This window comes from Macaca fascicularis, chromosome 12, assembly GCF_037993035.2.
Source record: "Macaca fascicularis isolate 582-1 chromosome 12, T2T-MFA8v1.1".
NCBI classification, from domain to species: domain Eukaryota; kingdom Metazoa; phylum Chordata; class Mammalia; order Primates; family Cercopithecidae; genus Macaca; species Macaca fascicularis.
In genome coordinates, this window is record NC_088386.1 from 122,990,010 (window position 1) to 123,012,224 (window position 22,215).

Here is a 22,215-nt window from a genome sequence, read left to right on the forward strand (position 1 = left end):
ATTTTTAGTAGAGATGGGGTTTCACCATGTTGGCCAGGCTGGTCTCAAACTACTGACCTCAAGTGATCCGCCCACCTCAGCCTCCCAAAATGCTGGGATTACAGGCATAAGCCACCACTCCCGGCCAAAAAAGTACTTTTTCTAAAGCGGAAGAAATGGACTGAAGAGGGATTGATACCATGGATGAATGTGAGGGCATAAAGATTTGTTAAAGACAAGTATTTTATAGCATGTTGTATTGTATTATATTATTATATTATAACCAGACTTTTCTAACCAGTCCACTATTGCCTTTACAGACCAAGAAGTTCAACCCAGAAAAAATTATCCTTGATCAAACGAAGATGGTGAACACTAATTACTCTATCTCTGTAGCACCTTATTATTTTCTCTTCCACTTATCATGATCAGTAAACATATGTTCATTTCCACATGTATGATTGATGTCTTTCTCTCCTGCCATACTGTCAGCTCCATGAGGGCAGGAAGCAGGTCTATTTTCTTCAAAACTGTACACCCAGCATTTAGCACAGAATCTAGGACATAGTAGGAGCTTAACCACAGGTGAAGAGAATACATAAATAATGGGCCTAAACATCATAAAAATCATTTGGCTAAATGCCGTCAGAAATAAGATGGCAGCAGCCAGGCACTCACATCCTAGCATTTTGAGAGGCCGAGGCGGGTGGATCATTTGAGGTCAGGAGGTTGAGACCAGCCTGGCCAACCTGGTGAAACCCCGTCTCCACTAAAAAATACAAAAATTAAGGCCGGGCGCGGTGGCTCACGCCTGTAATCCCAGCACTTTGGGAGGCCGAGACGGGCGGATCACGAGGTCATGAGATCGAGACCATCCTGGCGAACACGGTGAAACCCCGTCTCTACTAAAAAATACAAAAAACTAGCCGGGCGCGGTTGTGGGCGCCTGTAGTCCCAGCTACTCGGGAGGCTGAGGCAGGAGAATGGCGTGAACCCGGGAGGCGGAGCTTGCAGTGAGCTGAGATCCGGCCACTGCACTCCAGCCTGGGCGACAGAGCCAGACTCCGTCTCAAAAAAAAAAAAAAAAAAAAAATACAAAAATTAGCCAGGCATGGTGGTGGGCGCCTGTAATCCTAGCTGCTTGGAAGGCTGAGGCAGGAGAATCGCTTGAACCTGGGAAGTGGAGGTTGCAGTGAGCTGAGATTGTGCCACCGCACTTCAGCCTGGGCGACAGAGCAAGACACTGTCTCAAAAAAAAAAAAAAAGAAAGAAAAGAAAAGAGAAGAGAGAAGAGAAGAGAAGAAAAGAAAAGAAAAGAAAAAAGAAGAGAAAAGAAAAAAGAAAAGAAAAGAAAAGAAAAGAAAAGAGAAAAGAAAAGAAAAAAGAAAATGGTAGCACTACCACCTCCCTGGTAGAAGGCAGGTCAGCTGGCTGGATGGGCACTACAGCCCTGGCTAAGGAAGAGCAGGAAGATGCTAACAGCACCTACGGAAAAGAGTGGTATGACCAAGAGCATGGTCACTCACTGGTACAGGAAAAAACATCATTAATTTGCCCTCATTGGGCTGCATTTTTCTGGTGGGATGGGCTTCCTTTTGACTTACCTTTTATTCCTGGAGGACCTGGTATCCCTGGATCCCCCTGGAGGCCTCTTGGCCCAGGGTCTCCCATTTCTCCTGGCTGTCCCCTCAGCCCAGGCATCCCCCGATCACCTAAGGATGACAGGGAAGTTTTGCAGATACCCAGATAATAAATGAGTTACATTCACTGCAAAAGTCATCTATGTTCTTAATAAATGGCTAACAGAGAACATTGTCTCATTACTTTTTCTTCCTATATATCTGAACTCTAGGGAGAAAAATACATTTAAATTCAGAAGGAGAAAATACACTTCCAAATGAATGAAGTTGCCAATTATAGTTTTCAACTTTCTTTTTTCTGAATTGGCAGGAAAAGTATCCATTAAAATACTGTGCTGTAAGTGTGGCATCTGCCTTAGGTCGAGAAGGGGGGGAAAAAAAAAGAATCCTGAATGGCAGGGGAAATGCAAAGGGCTGGAAAGGAGCTGCTATCTGGACCAGGCACACTGGCTCATGCCTGTAATCCTGGCACTTTGGGAGACTGAGACAGCCTCCCTGAGGCCAGGAGTTCGAGGCTACAGTGAGCTGTGATTAGGCCACCATACTCCAGCCTTGTTAATAGAGTGAAGCCCTCTCTCTCTAAAAAAACAAAAACTAGGCCGGGCGCGGTGGCTCAAGCCTGTAATCCCAGCACTTTGGGAGGCCGAGACGGGCGGATCACGAGGTCAGGAGATCGAGACCATCCTGGCTAACACGGTGAAACCCCGTCTCTACTAAAAAATACAAAAAACTAGCCGGGCGAAGTGGCGGGCGCCTGTAGTCCCAGCTACTTGGGAGGCTGAGGCAGGAAAATGGCGTGAACCCGGGAGGCGGAGCTTGCAGTGAGCTGAGATCCGGCCACTGCACTCCAGCCTGGGAGACAGAGCATGACTCCGGCTCAAAAAAAAAAAAAAAAAAAAAAAAACAAAAACTAAAAAGAAAGGAGTTGCTATCTGTCCAACCATTCCTTTGTGTCTGGTGCCACGCTAGGCACTTTACAGGTGCTATCTTAATCTACTCCAAGTCACTTAGTGAAACCCGCTAGCTTATAGGAGGCATAGGTGAGCTTAAGTGACCTATCCGAAGTCACAGGTCTGGGAAACGGCAGAGCCGTATCTGAATTTAGGTCTAATTAAAGACTCGTTGTTTCTGAAACACTCTGAGACACAAGAGTGCTCAGGAAGTCTCCAGATTCCCTTTCAAGGTACCTGGGCACCCTGGTGGTCCAGAGGAGCCAGGTGGTCCTGGCCATCCAGGTGATCCTCTGGGCCCTTGAACGCCAGGCAAGCCCTGCTCTCCGGATGCTCCAAAATGCCCTAAAGAAGGAAAGATCAAACATCCGAGTTGCTGTTTGAGACAGTGAATCTGTAAAATCACCAACTTCAGCCCACCCTATTCTTTCCTATCCTTACTTTTTTATTTTTAAATAGTTTCTATTGGAAAGGCAAATAACATTAATGAGATATTGATAACAAAATGCCCACAATCCCATCAGCTTAACACAAGTCTCCATATATGCATACATGTACAGATGATAGCCACAATTTTATATTCTGATTTTTAAAACTAGTGTTGTAGCATAAGTAATTTTCCAAGTTTATATTGGTTTTCCTAATTATCATTTTTAAGTAAATGGCCAATAGCTTTTTAAGTCAATCTTAATTAAATTAACTAATTCAATTTTCTTTTACTATTGGCCATTTAAGTTTTCTCTAACTCTGCTGTTATCCATAATGCTCTTTATATGTCTCTCATCAATTTTTTTTCCTCCTATTAAATTATTTCCTTAGGAAAAATTCCTAGGAGTAGAATTTCTGGACAAATAGCATGATATTTTGGTATTTTCAAATGCATTTTAAATGCTGAAGTATTTTAAAGTGCATCACACCATAGTGTAATTCCATCCCTAAATACTTCAGGAGGTAAGAAGTCTGAAAAGTAGGAGTGTTTTTATCCATTGCCAAAATAACATTTTCACAGCCAAGAAAATTAATAGCAATTCTTAATACCATCAAACACTCATCCCCATACTTGAATGCCCCCAATTCTCCCCTTAATGTCCTTCACAGTTGGTTTGTCCACACCATGTTTCATCCCAGAATCACCCATCACATCTAATGGGTAGGTCTTTTCCATTTTTAACAATTTAAAACAGTCCTTTTCTCATGACAGTGACTTGCCGCAGGGCACAATTCAGTTCTTCTCTAGTTTTCTACAACAGACCATTCAGCCTTTGGTTCTTGATACAGGTTGCCAGTACTTTAGAGTAAGTACTGCACTGACTCATACCACCATGTGGAACCCACCCACAGCTCCAAGAGCATGCCATGTTCTTACTGAGGACATTTTAGTTTGCTGACTTATTTTCTTCCTAATTTATTAAGGATAAAATGATATTTCAGACACTTGAAATTACATTTCTTTGATTACTAAAGAGGATGACTATTTCCCCATGGCTTTATTTACAATGTATGAGTTTAATGCATGTTTATGGGATAAACCAAGAGTGTGTGCTGAAAATCACTGGTTGAATCTGTACATAAAATACATGTCTCTGTATTTACAAACCGTGGTAGGGGCTATAGTCATCATTTATTATAGCACACATGTAACAAGCTTTCGTTCATCTATAACTGTTCCCTGATCGAATTTACCATTTATTAGTCTCACTCTATACTATCTTATTTATCCTGAAAACATTCCTACAGTAAAGGTAAAGCAGCATTATTCTCATCCACAAATGAAAACACTGAAATATTAAAAAAAAAAAAAATTTCTCCCGAATTTTGTGAGTTTGTGTTAAGAACAGAACTTCTGAGGTAATTTGCACTATATTTTCTCTCTGAATAGAGTGCAGAGTAGGTAGGACTGAACCCAGAATAATCACATATAATCCCAAAACCAGCTGCAAATCTATGCCTTCTCACGATGCTCATTCAAATTCAATGCAGCTTTCTCCAGTCAATGGAAATAGTGTATTAAGTAAACTTTATGCTGGCGAATAACATATAATATAATTTAAAATTTCTAAGCTGAGGCCATGGCATATGGGAAAGGGGCCAATTTAAATGGTGGTAACCACATGAGAACAGGCAAATTCTGCCAAGGCAAACTTTCTGAAAAAGTTAACCTAAGTGTAAAATCACTCAGATTTATCATTTTTAACTTAAAATACTAGGTAACATCACAGGCCCCCATTTTGGACTACTCTGAGCTCATAAAATCTTATCTTTGGGGTTTACATAAAAATACCAGTAAGTATAGGAAAATGTCTTCAGGTTTTGCTGACTGATGATGATAATGATGACAATGATGATCATTGCACTTTACATTTGCATAATCATTTTCAGTTTCAGGTTCTTTCGTTTGATCCTCAGGACAATCCTGCAATATGCATAGGGCCAGTTTACAGGTGAGGAAGCTACGCTCAGAGAAGATACTCAGCTTATCCAAGATCACAGGTGAAGTAATAATGGTTGACTTTGAGCCGCTGATTTTTCCCTTCTGAGGCTTCTCACTTTGATATTTGTCATGAACTCCCATAATGCTGACCTCAAAACTCTTTTCCCCATCAAATGTACACTTCAGTTATACAGTTCAGTTAAAATATTATACTATAGCCTAGGCCAGGCACAGTGGATCACACCTGTAATCCCAGCACTTTGGGAAGCCGAGGCAGGCAGATCACTTGAGGCCAGTAGTTTGAGATCAGCCTAACCAACATGGTGAAACTCTGTCTCTATCAAAAATACTAGGTGTGGTAGAGCACACCTGTAGTCCCAGCTACTTGGGAGGCTAAGGTGGGAGAATTGCTTGAACCCAGAAGGTGGAGGTTGCAGTGAGCCAAGATCGTGCCACTGCACTCCAGCCTGGGCGAAAGAGCAAGACTCCATCTAAAATACACACACACACACACACACACACACACATATATATATACACACACTATCTAAATGTATTTGTTCATGTCAGAGGTGAAAGACCCATAAGAAAGAGTGGGAAGAAGGTGGGAAAGGTCGTTTTTGTCACTGTACTAACTTGTTTTTGTTAGACTTCCATTTTAACAATCTTATAATATAAAAACAAAGAAAATAAAATTTCTCATATAGTTCTGCTCAGAAAATATCTAATATTCTTTCTGTTATATGAAATGAAACACAGCTATTGCCAGAGGGAATTTTAAGGTAATGCACACATTTATTAATACGAGGTGTTTTAATTTACAAGGGACCCATCTAAACACAAACCTGATTTCTAACCTGACCACTATTGGCTGAATGCCCTGGGGTATAACTTATTTAACCAGGCATCTGTGGATGGACATTTGTTCCATCCAAACAATGCACATTCCTGGGCATGCATCTTTGTACACTTGTCTGATTATTGACTCCAGATAAATTCCTAGGAGAATTCCTAAGTCAAGGGATATGCATATTTTAAATATTGATGCATTTCTATAGGGTCCAGAAAGGGGGGGCCAATTAATGTCTCCAACATTTTCTGAAATGTAAACATATATGAGTGCAAACCAATAGAGCATTCTGTCCTAAAGCTGCTTTCTCCTCTAGGGGTCCTGTTCTGTTAGCTTGAACTCAAATGGTTTCCCTTTGCCTGTAAAGCATGGAGCTGTGCATAGCACTGGCACTTCCCTTCTACTGTGGGTCATCTAATGTAGCCAGTTGTGGCCTCAACTGTCACAAGAACTCAATGGTGCATCACAATCCATTCTGAAGGATTCCATGTTAATTGTTGTTGAGAAGCAAAATACTGTTTTAAATGACTTAGATTTCTTGTTGGTGATGAGGCTTACGTTTGCTTGATTTGGTTTGATTTTTAGTAAATTAAAATAGATTCAATGATAGCTCAACAATGGTGCACCTCACTTACACTGGCATATGCTTTTCTCAGCAGAAAGAAAGAGCTGGAATGACAACCTGCAGCTGTAGTCAGTGTGAGTGGTTATTGCGAATGCATCATTTTAAATGATAGAGGGTACAAAATGGTCCAGATTTTAATTGTTTGCAATATTCATTTTTGAGTTTGCCAAAATATGGGCACACCTGGGGAGTTTACTGTTGTGTCAGCATCATCGGTCACATGAGCCATGATGGAAAAATGATTGCGAATCCTTAGTGTATAACCCTGGTGTTCTTCTAGGCCAGGAATGCTATGGAAGTGCTTATATATAATCCAGTTTATTTGTACCTTAATGCACAAAGGGGGAAGAAAATATTGATATGATCATTGCCAGCTAGAAGTAACTGTTCTGCTTTTCAAACTAAACTATATTTTTTTGTTTTAGTAAGAAAAATATGCAGCTATACCTGGACATCCAGAGCTACCTGGCTCACCCTTTGGACCAGGTGGACCAAAGTGACTGGCAGGGGCAGGGTCACCTTTGTTTCCTGAAAGGGATAAAATGCATGTTACATAATTTTAGACAATTTAATTTGGTCTCATACAGGTGACAATAACATTTATGGTATTTGTCTATATAGCTTATCTTCAGATATTTTAGGAGAGTATTTTTAAATATTTCTTTTCTAAAGAAGAACAAATAGAAATATAAAATGCAAGATGCATTTTACATACCACACACACACATACACACACACAGTTTTAGAGTTCATCACAATCATAAGGATCTCCAGGTCTTGATAAGTTTGAGTTTTTAAGTCCTGAAAAAATTTTCAAATTTAAGTTTCTAGTTAAGAAATTATTTGGCATTGAGTGACTATATCCTTATGTTTTTGAAACAAAAAGCAAAAATTGTCACTGTTTTGGCTGCTGCAATCATATTTCAAGCTCTTTTATAAGGCAGCTCAACTCAATGTCCTAGAAAAAGAAAATCACAAAGGCATACTGCATTGATGACAACAGATGGCACATTCAAAAGTCACTGTAGGCCATGACTCCCACAGTCCCACAAAGCTACTGGACACTCCATAATGCTTCCAGACACACAAGGACCTACATTATGGTTGGGAGCCAGTTTGAAGTGGAGGACTCAAAATGGAGTGGGAAGAAAGGCAAGAAAATAGATGGGGTTTCAAGAGAATTAGAGAGGTAAGTTAAGTGTATCTTACAGTAATTGCCCATTTACACCCCTTTCTAAAGGGGTCCCACCAGCACCTTGTGGAAGCCTTTCTCCTATCTGACTCTACTCATAATCATGGCCAATTGCTTGAGGAGTGGAATTCTGGCCCATTCCAGGTCAAACAAGTCTTTCCTTGAGAAGATGGAATAAGAAAGTGAGAATTTGAAGTCCTTGGCTACTGGGGCAGAAACCAAGAGCATTATCATGAGTTGTCCTGATGTAGAACATATTAGAGTGCAACCCAACATATCCAGAAATATCCAGAAAAGATACTGTGTAGAGAGAGATGAAGCCAGTTGGTAGACAGTTAAGTAAAAAAATATACCATGGGAAAAAGTGAGAAACCATGGATTGCTTAAGGGCTAGGGTCCCTTTAGCCTTGGCAGAACTATGTCTCCTATCTGTGGGATCCATAAGACATCTTTGACTCCAGGTATCTTGAGTGCATTTCAATTCCTTGTAAGCATGGCCCAATACAAGTATGAAGGAAGTGAGAAGAGGTAGGTTTTTACTGTGAAAGAAAAGTAAAGAGACTATAATAAATGTATAGGTAAGTGGAAAAGGAGTAACTTCTGAACCCTGAAGTTATAAAATATCAAAATCAAATATAAAATTTTTTCTATTTGTAACCATTTCCCAAGAAGGGATCTAGATTATATTCTTTCTGAAGAAATAAGCCCACACAGGTCATGTTTCTTACAGCATTTAGCATATTATTTATAGAGTGTCTCTCAAAGTAGTAAGACAGAGGATTGTAGGTGGTTCATTAACTAGTATTTTATATTTTAAATTTATTTTAACTTATATCAAAATAAAGGATAATTGCATGTTAACCTGTGAATTTACAGCTAGTTAGGCTAAGGCTAAGGTTAAAAAGGTGAATCATTTGAAAGTAGATTTAAAGAAAAATATCAACCCAATGGTATACCAAGATAGTAAAACTATTAAAGGTTTTATGCAAATATTGCAACTAAGATATCCTGCTCTTTGTTTACTTGTTTGTCTGAATAAAGGGTTAATTAAGCCTCTCTTTCACTAGAATGTTAGGTGTGTTACAATGCAACATTGCTCTTGACACAAGGTAAACTAAGGCCCATGGGGCCAAATGTAGCCTGCAGCCAATTTTGCAGATAAAATTCTATTGGAAAACAGCCACACTCCTTTGTTTACATATAGTCTATAGCTGCTTTCACACTATAACAACACAGTTGAATAGTTGTGACTGAGACCATATAGCCCAACAAGCTGAAAATCATTATTATCTGGCTCTTTAGGAAAAAATATTTTGCTGACCTTGACTTATAGTGAAAAAAAAAAACAAACAAACCTCAATTGTAAATTACATCTATCTTGAAACTTCTCAAGTGAACTCTTAGCACCTGCTGGAAAGTCATGGCTTTAGCCTCTATGTCCTAACTGGGACTCTAAAAGCTGTACTTATGGAGTCCTTAGAAAAGATACTGACTCCTGTGGGACATAGGGTTTCTAAGCCAAGGTGGGCACTGCCCACTGATGTGGATCTGTTATCCCTGCGGGCACTGCCCACTGATGTGGATCTGTTATCCTTGCAACTGAGCTGTTACTTGAGGGGCTGCAGTCACTCCATGGACTGCTGCTGGGACTCTCACGGAGGAGGAAGACACGAAGAGCCTGCAGGCATGCTGTTTTCTATCTGATACCCTTGGATCTGAGTGACAACTGTAGAACATTTGGATCTTGAGTGTTTGACTGTCTAAGAAGAGCCCCTTGGGTGCTGCAGTTTCTTGGATACACTTTGCTTATCATGTAAAAGGCACTTGTTTATAATGTTAGAAACTCTCGGGACTATGCATTTGACAGGTGGCTTCTGTATCTCCAAACCATACCTTTAGGTCCTCTTGCTCCATCGATTCCTGAAAATCCAGGGGGACCTGGAGAACCTGGCTCACCCTGACAGTTTAATGAAACAAAAGGCCTTAATCAGATTTCAAATACAAATGGCACATGCACGACACAATCCATTTGTAATTTTCTGTAACTAATTCGGTTTTTGTAATTTGCAGTAGTAATGAAAGTTGAAATGCATTGCAAGTCTCCCACTACATGTATCTAGTTTTTCAAAGTTGATATAGCTCCTCTAGAATTAGAGTTCTCAATAGCAACTGGTAGCATCCCATTCTCTACGCTTGGTTGTGAAACAGTAATTGTGTTACTAATTTGAATTTTAAATTACAAATAAACAAGTTGATACTAAATAAAATAGTATTATAAGTCATCGCATATGAAAGACTTTAAAAATCCATTTCATTCCAAAAGATGGATAGTGAGTTATGCATTTTCCAGAAGTATAATGTTGGCTACTACACATAATGTACCTCCTGGATTCTCAAAGGGTATTTCACTCATGGTTGTGAAGACTAAATATATTTAAAGCAAAATCTGCAATATCTGAAACTGGAAGACTTTAAAGAGAGGATTTGGGTGATTTTTCAGGACGACTTTCATTCCAGTAAACCAGTGGTCATGAGGCAAGTCTTCGTGGGTGGTTTAAACCAGGCTGGGGGATAGTGATTACGTGCCTTGGTCCTCTATTTTAGGGGAACCAGGCAGGTGCACTGGTCAGAAATGTCAGTTTCATCGTGGCCTTCTAGAAGGCTCTGTTTTCTCCTTGGGCTACACCTTACATTCTAAGAGCCAGTGAAAGGGCAATGGTATATATGCTGGCAAATTATAGCCCCTTACGGACATCATAAGAGCGGAAAGGTTTTATTATCTCTCCCCCCACAAAGCACTAGCCCCTTACCTGGTCACCTGGAAGTCCTGGAAAACCAATGAACCCTCTTAGACCAGTTGAGCCTGGAGGGCCTGGGGGTCCAGGAGGCCCTGGCTGACCTTTCTCACCAGGTTCCCCTCTGTGAAATCCAGGTGGTCCATATCTTCCCGGCTCTCCTCTTCTCCCTTGCATCCCGGGTGTTCCTTTATCACCTGATGAAGTTGGAGGTATTAAGGTCTCTGCTGAAATTTTGAGCTAGGTAATAGTTAGGCTGAGGGACTTCATCCTACTTTTAGGAGATAAAGCCAAAGGTATTGAGGATTCTGATTCCCGCCCCAAGCCGCTTCCTGATCATTTCTGGTTTCAGTGACTTCACTGATGAAAGAAGCTGCCTGAGAACATCTAAGGACTATCAGAGGTGGGAGGGAGCACACAGGATTATTTGCTTCGACTGCTTATTTTACAAATGAAGAAGCACTTACCCAGAAAAGTTAAAATATTTGCCCTCTAACAACTAGCTGAGAGATGAGCACCTCATGCAGATTAAGTCTGACCTTGCAGGAGCACACAAATGGGGTTGTCAAAAATCCTCACTCTGCAACGTTTCTGTGGACCGTTAGCATGGGCATTGGGGTGTCTGTTAGAAAGGCAGGATCCCTGGCTGCTCTAGAGCTGCTGAATCAGAATCTGCATTTTAACAAGCTCTCCAGGTAATTAATGTGCACTGAAGTTTGAGAGGCACTGGTCATAATGACTTGAACAGTCATTGTGCTATTCACTTGAAAATCAATTACCAAACCTGAGACCAGTAGTTTTTGTATAGCTCAGGTTGATCCTAGTTTAGAATATCCAAATCTAGGAATACACAGGAACTTCGGCTAAGTTTTAGCATGGAGGAGCAAAAAACGTACCACAAGGTTTATTTGTATCTAAAAAATGGCCTTTTCTCGTGGTGGCTCACGCCTGTAATCCAGCACTTTGGGAGGCCAAGGCGGGTGGATCACCAGGAGTTTGAGACCAGCCTGGCCAACATGGTAAAACTCACGTCTCTACTAAAAATACAAAAATTAGTCAGGTGTGGTGGCATGCACCTGTAATTCCAGCTACTCGGGAGGCTGAGGCAGGAGAATCGCTTGAATCCAGGAGGCAGAGGTTGCAATGAGCTGAGATGGTGCCACTGCACTCCAGCCTGGACGACAAGAGCGAAACTCCATCTCAAAAAAAAAAAAAAAAAGGCCTTTTCTAATCTCTGTTATTGGGGAAAGTTGCCTACACATGCGATCTGTAAGGATGTCAACTTATTTGATATGGTTAAAAACTCTAAGTGTTTACCTCTTTCTCCTGGGAATCCATCATCTCCAGGAGGTCCAGGTTCCCCGGGTTTTCCCTTTTTGGAAATGATAGCCATTTCTCCTTCATCTCCAGGAGGTCCTATGGCTCCTATAGATATTAATTATGCAAGAACAAAATGAACAGGAACATCGCACACATAATTCATCTGTTACCACATTTCACTCCCAAATTACAAATTCCCACTTAACCTACGAAGCTGTATTTATGTAGATCACAAAACATCACCATCGTTGGCTGATTTCCTAAAGGAAAATCAGTCATCTTTTACATTCCTGACCCCACTTGTCCAGTCACAGAGTCTGGTGTACCGGGAGTGCTCACTGAATGTTTGCCAAATTCAGCCAAACTGGTCTGGGTCTTCACTGAGGTTAAGACAGATTTGAAAAGTTCCAGTCTACAAAAAATGTCACTTTGTGCTATAAAGTTTGAATTTGCCCATCTCATATTTCCAGTTCCATGTCTCCTCCTAGCCATCCTCTCTTACTTTCCTTGTATTGAAAGAACAGACACTTATCTCAATGTGGCACTCCTCACAGTGACTTCCAAAAGGTAGGTAGGACATAGTGTACTTCTGCCTGATTTTGTAAACACTGCCCAGCTATAGCAGTGTGCAGGTGTGGGCTCCTACCAGCTTGACGAGTGCCAATTACCACAATTCAAGAACCCTGCAAGCCAGTTGTTAAACCATTGCTAACTTTAAATCAGCCATGGCAGGAGTATTTACAGTGTGGCACTCAGCAAACACTATAAACCACAGTGCTTTTTTTTTTTTTTATTTCAAAGAACTAGTTTACTAGCCCATCACTGGCATTAGTCTGAATTTTAATTTTTAGTGGGATAATTGTATAGTAGCATAATAGCACAGCAAACATCACTTATCTAAGCTAGCAAAGAATGACTCTTTGGTTCCTTGATTCTACATAATGTACAAGCTAGTAAAACAAAAAATTGTGGTAGAATCAATCAACTAAGAAGAAAAGGTAATTTTAATTCAATATGAGGCTACTTGCCCAAAAGGCCTTAAGGGCAAAAATCCTTGGGTCTGAAAATTGTCAAGCATTTTTTTCTCAACACTGGAAAGGAAATATTACCTTCACCCATTAGTGCCCCAGAACTAAGAAGTGGGAGTAAACATTTAACAGGGATGAGGACATAACATTTAAACCACTGCTCTCAAAAACTTATTTTTCATAGTAAAGAAAACTTTTTTTTTTTTTTTGGAGACGGAGTCTCCCTCTGTCGCCCAGGCTGGAGTGCAGTGGCGTGATCTTGGCTCACTGCAAGCTCCGCCTCCCAGGTTCACACCATTCTCCTGCCTCAGCCTCCTGAGTAGCTGGTGCCCACCCACACGCCTGGCTAATTTTTTGTAGTTTTAGTAGAGACAGGGTTTCACCATGTTAGCCAGGATGGTCTCGATCTCCTAACCTTGTGATCCACCCACCTCGGCCTCCCAAAGTGCTGGGATTACAGGCATGAGCCACCGCGCCCGGCCAGAAAATATTTTTTCAAATGAAACTTGGGGAAACTCTACTTGTGGCCCAGATGAAAGTGGACTCATGGTAGTTCAGAGGTTGGCAAACTGCAGCCCATGGGCCAAATCCCTCCTGCTGCCAGTTCTGTCAGCACATGAGATGCGAATGGTTTTTACACTGCGAAATGGTTGAGGGGTAAAACTCAAAAACAAGGTAATATTTCATGGTGTGAAAATTATATGAAATTCAAACCTTCGTATCCATAAATACCATCTTATTGAAATTTTATTTTATGTTTGTTTCTGTGTTGTCTATGTCTGCTTTCATGCTACAAAAGCAGACTTGAGTCACTGTGACAGAGACCAGAAGGCCTGCAAAGCCTGAAATTGTTATTACCGTGCTTTTTACAGGAAGAGCTTACCAGCCTCTGTTCTAACTGAAACAGAGGTAGGAGAACAAGAGGCCCCCTTCCCAAAAGGTGAGAAAGTTCTCTGAAACCTAGAAGCTATAAATCAGTGCATTAAGAACTACTTGTTAGGCCGGGGGCGGTGGCTCACGCCTGTAATCCCAGCACTTTGGGAGGCCGGGGAGGGCAGATCATGAGGTCAGGAGATCGAGACCATCCTGGCTGACACGGTGAAACCCTGTCTCTACTAAAACTACAAAAAATTAGCCGGGCGAGGTGGCGGGCACCTGTAGTCCCAGCTGCTCAGGAGGCTGAGGCAGGAGAATGGCATGAACCCAGGAGGCGGAGCTTGCAGTGAGCCGAGATCGCGCCACTGCTCTCTAGCCTGGGTGACAGAGCGAGATTCTGTCTCAAAAAAAAAAAAAAAAAGAACCACTTGTTAATTATTTTTCAATTAATAGAGCAGTTCATATGCCATGTATATGTAATAAGATTAAAAGGTAAATAAAATGAATTTTGTTTAAAAATCTAAAACAAACACCATACAACTAAAAGGAAGAGGAATCCAAGCTTCAGAAAGGTCCTGTTTTATATTTCAGAGATCACATTTCTAGGTTTGGATCAAATACCAGAAACAAACGCATGTTTCATGGCTGTATTTTATTTACCTTTGGCCCCTCTCACTCCCTGGTCTCCGGGAAAGCCAGACATGCCCTTCTCTCCGGGTTCTCCCTTTGTGCCAGGACATCCCTCTGCACCAGGCTTTCCTCGTTCTCCGGGAAAACCTGGGAAACCAGGCAGCCCCCGGGGTCCTGGTGAAACGAGAGCATAAAGTTTTAGGAAAATATTTTATTATTTATTTATTTTTTCAGCAGGGGGAGGTGGACAGTCTCACTCGGTCACCCAAGCTGAAGGGCAGTGGCACCATCTCGGCTCGTTGCCACCTCTGCCTCCCAAGTTCAAGTGATTCTCCTCCCTCGGCCTCCCAAGTAGCTGGGATTACAGGTGTGAGCCACCGCACTTGACTAATTTTCGTATTTTTAGTACAGACGGAGTTTCACCATGTTGGCCAGGCTGGTCTCAAACTCCTAGCCTCAAGTGATCCACCCGCCTCAGCCTCCCAAAATGCTGGGATTATAGGTGTGAGCCACTGTGCCCGGCCCTAGGAAAGACTAGTATGATTCTTATATATTGTGTTCCTGTAGTTCATCTACAGATGCAAACTCCTGCCTAATGCTGAGTTTCTATTCAAAGTAAACAACAATTGTCAACCTCACTGCGCTTAATAGCTGGGCTCGGTTGGGCAAGGTGGCTCAGACCTGTAATCCTAGCACTATGGAGACCAAGGCAGGAGGATCCTTGAGGCCAGGATTTCAAGATCAGCCTGGATAAAACAGGGAGATCTTCTCTCCTTAAAAAAAAAAAAAAAAAAAAAAAAAAAAAAAAAAAAATTAGCCAGGTGTGGTGGCACATGCCTGTAGTCCTAGAATCACAAGAGGCTGAGGTGGGAGGATCACTTGAGCCCAGGAGTTCCAGGCTGCAGTGAGCTATGATCCTGCCACTGCCCTCTAGCCTGGGCTACAGAGCGAGCCTCTGTCTCAAAACAAAACAAAACAAAACAAAATCCATGCTCTGCTGTCCTGTCCTCAGTTTCCTACCTACAGACCTGAAGTGTGGGCCCTGATGTGTCTGAGTCCTAATCCCCCAATTGGGGGTACGGATGAGAGTGGGGACCCCATCCAAAATGAAAATGCACCTTCCCCGACCCTAGGACTTTACCGTGCTACCCAGTCCTCATGAATTCTGTGGCCCTAACACCTTCAAACCCCTTTTCCCATTGACCAGCACAGAAACATTCTGCCACTGGAAATAACGATGCAGAGGACAAGAGCAAGGGAGGCATCATTAAGGGAAGGACAAAGCTAGACTAACAGTTAACTCTTTTCATGTGGTCATCTGTCCAGTCTTCAGCTGGCAGTGGATTTCATGTTTCTAAGATGGGGGGACATCATGGAAAAGCACTACCTACCTTTTGGACCTGGAGGACCAGGTAGCCCATCATCCCCAAAGGGACCTGGGATTCCTGGGAGGCCCGGGGGACCGTGTGCCCCAGGCCGTCCTGGGAGTCCAGGGAGACCTTTCATTCCAGCTGGCCCAGGAGGCCCCACATCTCCCGGCTGTCCTTTCCCACCTGGAGCACCTAAGACAAACCACAGTGACCACAGTGTGTGAAGGCTGAACACTGGCTTCACACACAGCAGGAAAAACATACAGTAGCTTAAACCATGCATTAAACAACAGTAAAACAATATTTGTTGGCTAAAATAATAGTAGCAACTTTCCATCAATCTAAGAATATATTTTTCTAGATAATATAAATAGAAGGGCAGATCACTTGAGTAAATGTTTCCCAGCAGGGATGAATGAAGATTATAAAAGTATTTTTAATGGAAAACAGAAAGAAAAAACAAACATTGTATTTGTATTTCCTCTTGCTGGAGAGAAACTAATAGAAGAAAACTTTCCAGGTTTTTCCTGAAGCTCTACAGCCGAGTGAACTTCAGTCGGAAGTCAGAGCTGATGTCTAGCGTTGTTGGTGCTAGAAATATGGCTGTAGTGGAAAGTTTTGCCTCAATCTTGTTTTAATTTTTCAAGTGTATATATTACTGCATTTGGATAAAAGCAATGGGATTTAAACAACAGAGTAAACAATGCGAATAGTGAAATGAAGATCATATTGAAAATAGCTCATGCTATGTTCTGAATGTGTCCCTCCAAAATTCATATGTTGAAAGTTAATCACCAATGTGATAGTATTAAGAGGTGAAGACCTGGGGAGGTGATTAAGTCATTAGGGCAGCGCCCTCATGAATAAGATTGGTGACCTTATTAAAGAGGTGCAAAAGAGCTGTTTGCCTTGTCCACTTGTGAGGACACAAGGAAGGCACACCAGATCTGCTGGCAGCTTGATCTTGGACTTCCCAGCCTCCTGAGCCATAAGAAATAAATTTCTGTTGTTTATAAATTGCCTAGCTTAAGGTATTTGGTAGAGCAGTGCAAATGGACTAAGACAGCCTCCCTGCACCTTGTATTAGGAGACACTCCAGGGGTCTCTTGTGTTCCTACATCTTGATGGATATACCAAGAAGGCAAGATTCTGATGCTCTTTCTCTGGGAAACTTCTCAAGCTTGTGTTTGCAGCAAGCACCCTTGATAGATGATATAGCACTTTCCTCAATAGGAAAAGCAGGCATTCTCACAGGCTGCTATAAAGCAGTGGTTCCTTGGCTCAGGGCTCCTCCCATATAAGGGAACCCACTGTGTGAGTGGTCTACTAGCCCACTATGTTGCCCCATGAGACTTGGGTGACACAGGGAAATGATGCAAACCAACATGAAACTCATGAGTAACGAAATCCTTTATCTCTGACTCAGGACTCTTGCTTCTGGCGGCATCCATAAAAAAGAAAGAGGGGAGCTTATTTAGTTGTAAGTAGGGTAAGCCCCAGACCCTTTACAGTTCTTGACACTTACCTGGGCTACCTGGATCCCCAGGGAGTCCCGGTTGCCCTGGTATTCCTGGAGCACCTCTTTCACAGGAATGGCCAGGTGGACCTGGGACACCTGGAAACCCAGCATGTCCCTCTCTGCCTTTGGGACCTTTGAGACCTGGGAATCCAGGAATGCCAGCTGGCCCTGAAATGATACAATGCATCCATGACATTTGTGACATAAAACTATACAGATGGCCCATGATGAATTGTTCAGGCATATCAATACTGGAGGTGAACATTTTCATCCTGAATCAGTGCTCAAATGGGTTAAGTCTTTAAATGGATTTCTTATCATAGATGTAATGAGTTCCTTATGAATAGAGAATGCATTGCTAAGTGAGTTACTTGATAAGGTTATATGAACTGCAAAGTTGCCAATGCAAATAAGAAACCACTTGATTCTTCCTAATTTTAATTAACCTCTAACTTTGCATCAAGCTTTACACCATATCTCTACAATATTTACAAACCCAGTTTGCACTGTATGAATTTGCATTTTATGAGAGATTTCATCACTTGCACTCTCAAATTTCTACTTACTGGAAAGACAGTGTCATAATCTTCAGGAAAGAACATCCCCCATCATTCCACACCCTAACCCAAAAATCTACTTTGTTTTTCTATGTTTTCTTTGCATTTTGGTTCACATGTTTACATTTAAAAATAGTAATCACAGTGCAAATTCAGTTGTTGGAGCACTTCAGATTGCATATTAATCTGTAAATGTTTTCCATTTTGTTGCAGTCTTTACAAATATGATTTTAATTGCTAATGGCTGGATGATATTTCTTTGAGAGAGAGAGTGCGTGTATGTGTGTGTCTGTCTTTGTTCTTCCCAATTATTCCTCTCCTGTGGATAATACTACAAGAGCATTTTCATATCTATAACTTTCTTCCATTGAACACTTCCCTTAGATACATTTTCACAAGTGAGATAGTCGGATTACTGGGTCATTATTTTTACTGACTTACATCATGTTTCACCTGTTACTTTCCAACTAATTGTTTCTTTGAATATGAATGTTTTTATTTACAAACTTCCATACAAGCTCCTTGAGGGTGCTAATTCTCCTCCTCCCCTCCACACGTCCTGTGCTAATGTACTCTAGTGGATGCCTAATAAACATTGGCCCACCCACTTTTAGAAAAGAACCAGAATGTTGTTTGTAAACATCTGGTCTGTAGTCCACATCTTGATCACCATCACCCAAGAGGCCCACTGAAGTTCACATGTGGGGCCCCACCGCAGAAATAATGAATCAGAATTCCTCAGACTGGGGTCCTGAAGACAATAATTTTCATGAGCTGCCCCACCCCTAGTTGGTTATTTTTAAGTACATTAAAATCTGAAAAACTCCACTGGGGATCCTGAAGGATCCTTACACATTTTAGAAAAGGATATGAATCAGTGTCCGGGCCATCTTCCTCTTTTGCGTTTGATGCCCTGCCTGCCACCCCAGATGGAATGAAAGTCCCTCTACCCTGTCTTCTATCTGAAGACAGCTTGTCCTCTAGGCTCAGCTCATGCCCAGCTCTCCCACAAAGTGTTCCCAGATGCCAGCCTACAGCTCCCGCCTCTAAGCTACTCTTTCTCTTACAATCAGGCCTGCCTACCTTCCACCTGGCAACAGCCCCAGACAGGTTACACAGTCCCTGCTCTTGGCCTTTGCAGCACCAACATACTAGCTGCGGAACCAAACTGAGTTGAATGAACAACAGTGAGCTGCCCTGCATTTGAAAACAACCAATAAAATGCAAGGACAAGGCTAGAAATTCAGGTTATTTGAAATGTAACCAGTACCCCATATGAGGGAAAACACTTGGGTAAACTGTTTATATTCTACATGGCTAAAGCAAAATAATCTAAACATTCTTCAGTGACCTATTCCAAAACTGAGCCCGCTCTATGCACCGAAAGGACAGCAAAGCCCTCATACCTTCAGCACCTGGATATCCCGGATCACCTCTGGGTCCTTTTATCCCTGGCACTCCTGAAAGACCCCTCTTTCCCGGGGGTCCCAGGTGACCAAATGCAGGGTCTCCCGGGATTCCTTTCTGACCATTCACTCCTGGTGACCCAGGAGGGCCTGGGGGCCCAACAGGGGAGGACCCCTTTTCACCTCCAAAACCCGGATCTCCTATGTCACCACGAAAACCTATTTAACAACAACAACAAAATTAATGATAACATGTGCAAGTATAGAACAAATACATATAAGACTACTTTGATAAAAATATGTTTCTTAAAAACACAGGGGTATTTACTAAAATTAAGAGCAGTTTAACAGGTAATGTTGTTTTACCACCTTTTGTAGAGAGATAAACTGCACCTTTGTGTTTCCTATAAGCCAGTGATGTTTCCCTAATTGCTTTCCTTCTCTGGCAAACATTCTGGCTGGACTGAGTAGTTTCAACAACATAATAGACAAATAATAGCCCATAACTTATGCTTCAAGGTGGAAGGAGGCTTGGCAACTTATAAAAGTATAATCTGAAGTTATCACAATATAGCTAAGAGTCTATCAAGAAACAGCATTTCCCTATTATCTAGGGATCCCTGGACCATTTCCTCAGTGAACATCCATCAGTAGAAATGTTAAAAAGTTCCTGATAGATACTCCCAAAGCAGAAAGAAAAACAAACATAAAAAACTTCACTGACCAGGTGGACCTGGTATTTCCGATGTTCCTGGTGTGCCAGGTCTGCCTTTATGCCCATCTGAACCGCTCAGCCCAGGGGCACCTTGGGGACCTGGAAATCCCTTTGGACCTAAACAATTACAACAACAAAACACAGACTCAATAAAACAAAATCTAACGTGAACAAAATGAGATTTTTTTAAAGTCTATATTAAGTCCTTTTTGAATATTTCTACTTGATGGAAGTAAGGATGTTGCCTATCCTAATTTACAAAATTGTGTTGTAAGTCATATGATCCAAACGAATGTTTTCTAGGAGTGATTTTCTTAAGGCGCTTTCTCAGAAGCCATCCTGTGAAGGATTCTTCCTGAAAGCCTTTGGAACTTGCGCCACCATTCAGATGACTTTTTTTGGTATCTTCCTATGCTAGGTCTGAAACACAACTATGCAACCATCGTCTGCCCTTGTAGGGATAAAGAGGTTGTGGCCAGTGTCTATCTTCGTAAGACAGGATCAGATTAAAGACCAAAATCTATTTCCCTGCATCTTACTGAATTTGCCCTTAAATGAAGTATAGGCAAAAGCACTTGCAAAAAGTAATAGAGAATCTTTTTTTTTTTTTTTTTGAGAGAGAGAGTCTCGCTCTGTCACCCAGGCTGGAGTGCAGTGGCGCGATCTCGGCTTACTGCAAGCTCCGTCTCACGGGTTCACGCAATTCTCCTGCCTCAGTCTCCCGAGTAGCTGGGACTACAGGCGCCCGCCACCATGCACGGCTAATTTTTTGTATTTTTAGTAGAGACAGGGTTTCACCATGTTAGCCAGGATGGTCTCGATCTCCTGACCTCGTGATCCACCCGCCTTGGCCTCCCAAAGTGCTGGGTTTACAGGCATGAGCCACTGTGCCTGGCCTAGAGAATTTATTTTAAACCTTCTGTGATTTTCTACAAGGAGTTATCTCAGCTAAAATAACGTATTAATCATAAACTTCAATGGAGGCACAACTGTCAAATTAAAATTTGAGTAATCACTTCTCTCGGAGTTAAAAGCTGCTGAAAGTAATCAAACTTTTTTTTAATCCACTCATGACCAGTAAAAGTAAAAATGAATGTTCAATCCGTCAACCTGCAATTCTCAACTCCGCTGATATGGAATTATATTTCCACACACTCTTGCCATTGACTTGTGGTGGGCGGAGTGTAATTACCTGCCCTTTTACCCAGGGCTTGGTCATGTGACTTGTTTTGGGCAATAGCAAATGAATAACCATGATCCAATCAGACGTGTGGAGGGAGCCTGTGAACTGAGTTGGCCCTCTTGCATTTCTGCAATCACATGAGAAAAGCCTGGCCTTGCAATGAGATGCATGTTGCAACCCCAAACCTAACTTGGAACTCTACTCTAAGCCAACAGAGACCATCTTAGATCAGCTAAACCCCACCAACCTGCAGACCCATAAGATAGAAAATAAGTGTTTGTTGTAGCCTACTGAGATTTTAAGATTATTTACACATTATTGTCATGAAATTTGATGGTAGAGAGAGTAACAGTCAGTCATTATTCATACTAGTAATGAATGGGTAGGGAACTCTAAAGAAAGAAGAGTCAGGCAAAATATCTTAGATAGATTTTGGACTTAATTCATCTAAACCTAAGTGATTGATTCAAACGAAGCTGTGGCATGAATGTGCAAACAAGGACAGAGATATTTGAGCATTTTTTTCAAATGTTTCTGATCAAATGTTGGTTCTTTTGGAAAGTAAAACAAAGTAAACTTACAATCAATAAACAAATGATCATTTTTCACTCTTGAGGCACAGGAAAGAAAAGAAGATACAGTTTTAAAACTTTCAGGCCAGGCGTAATGGCTCACACCTGTAATCCCAGCACTTTGGGAGGCCGAGGTGGGTGGATCACAAGGTCAGGAGTTTGAGACCAGCCTAACCAATATGGTGAAACCCTGTCTCTACTAAAAATATAAAAATTAGCCGGGTGTGGTGGCGGGCACCTGCAGTCCCAGCTACTTGGGAGACTGAGGCAGGAGAATCACTTGAACCCAGGAGGCAGAGGTTGCAGTGAGCCAAGATCACACCACTGCACTCCAGCCTAGGAGACAGAGTGAGACTCTGTCTCAAAAAAAAAAAAAGAAAAAAAAAATGTCAAGGGACAGACATTTTAACCGATATGTGAGCAAATCAAGGAAAATTTTGTTGCACAAAGATTTGAAAAGCCCATCTGGAGTGTTCTCAAACCAACAGACTAGAGACCCAACTACAAATTACTATGAATGCCGTTTTCCCCTATCCGCGGTCTCTCAAAACTTTGCAAATAATTTTGGAAATGTCCT

General features: G+C 41.7%; 1 protein-coding gene across 7 annotated transcripts in view; it reads right to left on the reverse strand.

Annotated features, from left to right (window-relative positions):
* Positions 1-22,215, reverse strand: part of COL4A4 (collagen type IV alpha 4 chain) — a 154,400-nt gene that overhangs the window by 34,607 nt on the left and 97,578 nt on the right. For 6 of the 7 annotated variants that reach the window (XM_005574455.5, XM_065526172.2, XM_065526173.2 and 3 more), the window contains 11 exons: positions 19,893-20,000; positions 19,169-19,387; positions 17,212-17,373; positions 15,708-15,878; positions 14,347-14,490; positions 11,780-11,887; positions 10,478-10,659; positions 9,561-9,624; positions 6,923-7,003; positions 2,807-2,914; positions 1,584-1,691 (listed from right to left, as the gene is read on the reverse strand). In XM_005574455.5, coding sequence (XP_005574512.3) covers positions 1,584-1,691; positions 2,807-2,914; positions 6,923-7,003; positions 9,561-9,624; positions 10,478-10,659; positions 11,780-11,887; positions 14,347-14,490; positions 15,708-15,878; positions 17,212-17,373; positions 19,169-19,387; positions 19,893-20,000 — 1,455 coding nt within the window. Of the gene's footprint in view, positions 1-1,583; positions 1,692-2,806; positions 2,915-6,922; positions 7,004-8,034; positions 8,207-9,560; positions 9,625-10,477; positions 10,660-11,779; positions 11,888-14,346; positions 14,491-15,707; positions 15,879-17,211; positions 17,374-19,168; positions 19,388-19,892; positions 20,001-22,215 lie in introns of those variants that run through there. The other variant, XM_074010349.1, reaches the window with a different exon arrangement.